Below are 5,348 nucleotides of genomic sequence, written 5' to 3'. Positions count from 1 at the left end.
GTCTCTCCTGTTGCCTTAGTGGCTTGGCTCCGAAACAGTTTGGGCTCCAGTAGTATCCCTGTCTCGTCGGGTTTCCTCTGTCTCAGCCGTTATCTCAGTTTTTCTGGCTCTGTTGCAATGCCTCGCAGTCGAGGTATTCCGCGGCGGGGGGGTCGGTCCGGTATCAGAGTTAGCCCCTCTCCTTCAGAGCCCCAGCAAATTACCCCAATTGCCTTGGTCCCGCCCTCTTCTCCGCAGTCAGACCAGGAGAGATCCATTCCAAACAGCTCCTACCAGACTTCCAGATTTGTTTTCCAGAGTCGGCTCAACAGACCGACGGTTACAGTGAATTTTTCTGTGTTTGTTACTGAGGAGGAAAGCCACCACCCCAGCTCGACACCTCCGGCTTCCTCCGATTCCCAGGATGACAGCGTCCTGCTCGGAGATATGACGGGGCTGGTTTTTCATGCGAACTGCATCAATGAGGGAGCCCCTGCTCAGAATGTGCCTCAGCAACCAGCTCCTGCCAAGGAAGACGACAATGTTTGTAAGCCAGCTCATCGCCCAACTGGACACTTACATTTGGTCACGGATTTAGTTGGAGAGCCGCTGCTGGACGAAGAAGGGTTTGTTACCTGGGTCGCCTCTCCAAGCCTGGCGAAGGAGGAAAGGCAAGCTTCTCCAAGTCAGGCAGACTGATTCTCCTCTGGGTGCACGCTATGTTTTTTGACTCTGTGTCTATGGTTTTACAGTCTAATTCTCGTGTCTGTTTTAGTCTTAGGCTTCAGATGGTAGTCTTAGACAATTCAGACTTCTTTTTCTGTTATAAAGTCAGCCATGATAGAAGACACTGTATTTTTGAAATTACTGAAGGGCGGGAGAACCATAGTCTGGATATTTTTTGTCAGCATGTCAGGGACTGTAATCAACCTCTTGAGGTCTGCATTGTAAATCTGGTGGACAGGATAAACTGTAAAGTCCCTGCGTTTGTGTTCGAGGAATGGCCTCGGCCTCCTCTGAGGCTCTGAACTTTGTACATATTTTTCACTTTTTTAATAGAATAGTATTTACCGAGAAAAAAAAATATATATTAAAAAAACAAAAATAAATTTAAATTATAAAAAAAAAAAAAAAAAACCCAAAAAAATGGTTTTTTTTATTTGAAAAAACAAAAATGCAATTATCTTTTATTAAATATACCTATTTTATTTAAAAATAAATAAATAATTTTTTCTTTTAAATAAACTTGTCTTTTATTAAAAAAAAATAAAAATTTTAAACAATTTTTATTATTATTATTTTTTAATTTAAAAATTCAAATTATTAAAACTACATATTATATTTTCAAAAAATTAAAAGCAGGATCGTTTTCAACATAAAGACAAAAGTCTATAAAATACTTACTAGAAAAACCTATAAATTAAAAGAAATTTTTTATTGTACGTATAAAGTTGAAGTCGCAGAAATTAAACGGCCAGTGAGATAATTGTCCTACTCATTATATCCAAAGACGTCCATGTAATGCCTTGCTTCCAATCGTGGAAGGTTTGTGTGCCAACCATATTCCATGACGTATTCTATCTGCAGCCACAAAATTCACATTATTATAAAAAACTTAAGGCACGGTTGTAAACGGTTGTTGTAAATTAGCAGGTGTACATCACATCAGAATCGCTTTTATCTGTCTTGATTACTTCTTATCAGTTTCCCTGCCTCACCTGTCGTGAAAGACTGGATAGCGGAATCTTTTCTAGATATTCTTTCAAGTATATCGTAGAAAAGATTTGAGCGTCTTCCATGACTTTCTCATTTGGAAAAGCAACGAGAGATGCCCGAAATAAATTGAAAATAGTTCTGATCTCTCCTTGATCTGTTTGAATGGATGAAGTGGCAAATTGCCCCTTCTCGTCTTTAAATTGTTTCAACACGCCTGATATTAATGCATCATATATTATCAAATCTATGCGAGTTGATGCAATCATAAAAGAAATTAAAGGACGGATTTCCTAATAAAATGTGGATCTCCCTACTTGAAGACACCGGGTACCCGTGTAGTCGAAGAGTTCGAAGGCCCAGTGCAGTTGAGTTGAGATCAGTAACACCACTTTCTCTACCACATCCGATGCCTTTCTCGCTCCAGTAACTGTACGTGAAATTAATTTAATCATGTGTATGCCATAATATATAAAGCATAAATAAATAATGATGATGAGGCTACGATGACTGACCTGTGAACATAATCCAGCGCTGATTCGATCTCCATTTTGAAATGCCTATCGATTCCCAAACGTTCGATGCTGTCGACCATGGAAAGGCGTGAAAGCAGATCATTGAGGGGAGTGATTGATAGTCCATCTTCAATTTCAGTGAACATCTCTTTCACTTCCTTAATGAGTCTCTCTGCACGTTCACGGTATGAAGGCGCCTGACCCATACACAATATTCAACACAGTAAATAAAAAGGAAAAGAGTAGTCATTTCGTTCGCTTCAAAAGGAGAAAAGTTGAAAATTACCTCATAATGTGTGGAGAGAGAGTGTATGAAGTCGTCGCCCCAGAGGTTGGAATGATGATTCGCTATGCGTCTCTTTGCACCAGCATCTGACACAGCGGTTGTTGAACACGCACGCCCTTGGGCCCCCGGTCGCGCCACCACCGGGCGGCGAGAGGGCGGGGTCGATTCCGGGAATCGACCCACGGCCCTCCCGCCGCCCGGTGGTGGCGCGGCCGGGGGCCTTTAATTTTTTTTTATTATTTTTTAAATAAAAACAATAATATATGGGTAAAAAAAAATTAATATGTTTTAAAAAAATAATTTTAATAAACAAAAATTATAAATGTTTAATAAAAAAAATTTATAAACGTAATTATAATTTTTTTTTGATATATTAATTTATAAAAAAAAAAAAAAAAAAATTTAAATTTTAAACTAAAAAATTAAAATTTGTTTTAAGAAAATTAATTTTTTTTTATGATTTATATTTCGAAATAATAAACTAATTGTTTAAAAAAAACATTATAATTTTTTTTTTTAATTAAAAAAAGATGGTTTAAAAAAATGTAAATTTAAATTTATTTATTTTTTAAATCATAAAATATAAGTTTAATTTTTTTTATTTTTTTGAAAATATAATATATAGTTTTAATACTTTGAATTTTTATATTAAAAAATTAGAATAATAAAAATTGTTTAAAATTTGTATTTTTTTTAATAAAAGACAAGATTGTTTAAAAAAAAAAATATTTATTTATTTTTAAATAAAATAAGTATATTTAATAAAAGATAATTGCATTTTTGTTTTTTTAAATAAAAAATAACCATTTTTTGGGTTTTTTTTTTATAATTTAAATTTATTTTTGTATTTTTAATATTAATTTTACTAGTTTTTTTTTTTTTTTTTTTTTTTTTTTTCCGTTAATTTTCTATTTTTTTTTAAACTTTTTTTTTTTTTTTTTTTTTTTTTTTTTATATCTATATATTTTAATTTTGTTTTTTTTTTTTTCCAAATTCTTTATGGTTTGTGAGTTTTTTTTTTTTTACATTTTTTTGTTTTGTTTTTTTTTTTTTTTAATATTAATTTCACTAGTTTTTTACTTTTTTTTTTTACAATTTAAATTTATTTTTGTTTTTTTAATGTTAATTTTACTAGTTTTTTATTTTATATTTTTGTTAATTTTCTATTTTTGTTTAATCTAGTTTGTTTGTTTTTTTTGCTAGTTTTTGTTAATGATTTTTTTAATCTTTCTATTTTTACTTACTTAAATTTATATATATAAATTTATTATTTTATTATTTTTTTTCCAAATTCTTTAATGATTAAACAATTTTTTTTTAATATTTTTTATTTATATTTTGTCTCATATATATGTATTTTTACATTTATTTTTTAAGTAATCATCATTTTAATCTTAATTTCACTATTTTTTTTTATTTTTTTTTTTTTGGTTAATTTTCCATTTTTTTTTTTTTAAATCTAGTTTGTTTTTAATTTTAATTTTTTTTAGTTTTTTGTTAATGTTTTTTTTAATTTTTCTATTGTTACCTACTTAATTTTATAGTTTTTTAAATGTGTTTTTTCTTCTTTTCTCAAATTTTTTTATGGTTTACATATTTGTTTTTTTCCCCAATTTTTTTAGATATGCTTTTTTTACTATTTATTTGTTTATACTTTGTAATTTTTTTCTAGTTTTTTAATTCTTATTTTTTAAGGGTTTTTTTTTTTTTTTTTTTTTTTTTTTTTTTTTTTTTTTTTTTTTTATGATTGATTTTATTTTTGATGTTTGATTTTTTGTGTGTTTTATTTTATGTTTTGTTTTTAGTATATATTTTTATTTATGTTTTGTTATTTTTATTTTATTTTGTTTTGTTTTGTGTTTTTTCATTGTTTTAATTTTAATTTTAACTTTTATTTTTATTTTCTGAAATTTTAATGTTTTTTGGGGTCATGATAAAATATTTTATGCTATTATTTTGAAATGTTGAAATTTCACCCTTGAAAAAAAAATTGTTATCTCAGCATCAACACTTTTCGTTTTGAGGGTGTTTTTGCACAAAATTTACCATTGAAAAAAAAAAAAAAAAAAAAAAATGTTATTCGAACATCAACACTTCGTTTTGAGGGCGTTTTTTGGACAATTTTTGCACCAAAAATTGGTTTTCACTGTCATTTTTAAACATGTTGAAAATTTAGCTTGGAAAAAAAAAGGTGTTATTCCAGCATCAACACTTTTCGTTTTTAGCACTGTTTTTGATGTTTTTTCGGGGTTTTTTGGCCAGAGTTCCCATTTCAAAGTTTACATTGTTATGATATAAACTCACTTCTAAATGCATTATTTTATTTATTTATTTATTTTTATGATTTAGCAAGTTTGTTTTAGGCCAAAGCTTGAACAGGGATGCAGATTTCTATTGAAGCCACAGTGGAAGCTAGGATTGAAAATAGCCATAGATAGTTTTCTTTTTTCTTTTTTCTCTGAAATTGTGAAATTTTTATAATAAGGATTAATGATTTTCAATTTCAGACAGCAAAGACTTCAAGAAAAACATGCTAAAAACAGGACTTTGACTGAGGTCTTAGGGTAGTTTTTTTATTGATCTGAGTTGGGTGAGTAGGATAGGATCCATGTCGGGACAATTCTGGAGATGCCCATGTGGTTGGTTTCTTCATTGGACGCCTGTAACTTGTTAAACCTTGAAATCAGCTACGAAATTCTCAATTAGCTGTGGAATCAGGCTACATTCCTCAGCTAAGCTACAAAATCTTATTAAAACAGGATACATTGTTTTGAGGACCACTACAGACCATAACCAGTCAATCTTGGACAGCTGAACCTATCAAAGCAGTTGGTTTTTTTTTTTTTTTGAATCAA

General features: G+C 30.0%; 1 protein-coding gene across 1 annotated transcript; it reads right to left on the bottom strand.

Moving 5' to 3' along the window:
• Nucleotides 1–1,437: 1,437 nt before the first annotated feature.
• Nucleotides 1,438–2,596, bottom strand: LOC149179519 (alpha terpineol synthase, chloroplastic-like). Its single transcript, XM_089418007.1, has 5 exons — nt 2,494–2,596; nt 2,208–2,404; nt 2,010–2,122; nt 1,698–1,909; nt 1,438–1,560 (listed from the first exon to the last, which is right to left on the bottom strand). Exons 2-5 carry the CDS (start codon nt 2,351–2,353, stop codon nt 1,471–1,473), a joined length of 561 nt encoding a protein of 186 aa, XP_089274133.1. The 5' UTR covers nt 2,354–2,404; nt 2,494–2,596; the 3' UTR covers nt 1,438–1,470.
• Nucleotides 2,597–5,348: the final 2,752 nt, after the last annotated feature.

Source organism: Pinus tabuliformis, chromosome 3_2 (genome assembly GCF_031772625.1).
Source record: "Pinus tabuliformis cultivar Carrire ecotype Pingquan chromosome 3_2, CPIR1, whole genome shotgun sequence".
Lineage (NCBI taxonomy): Eukaryota > Viridiplantae > Streptophyta > Pinopsida > Pinales > Pinaceae > Pinus > Pinus tabuliformis.
Note: the sequence above shows the minus strand (reverse complement) of the source record. Positions and strands in the feature narration are given on the sequence as shown.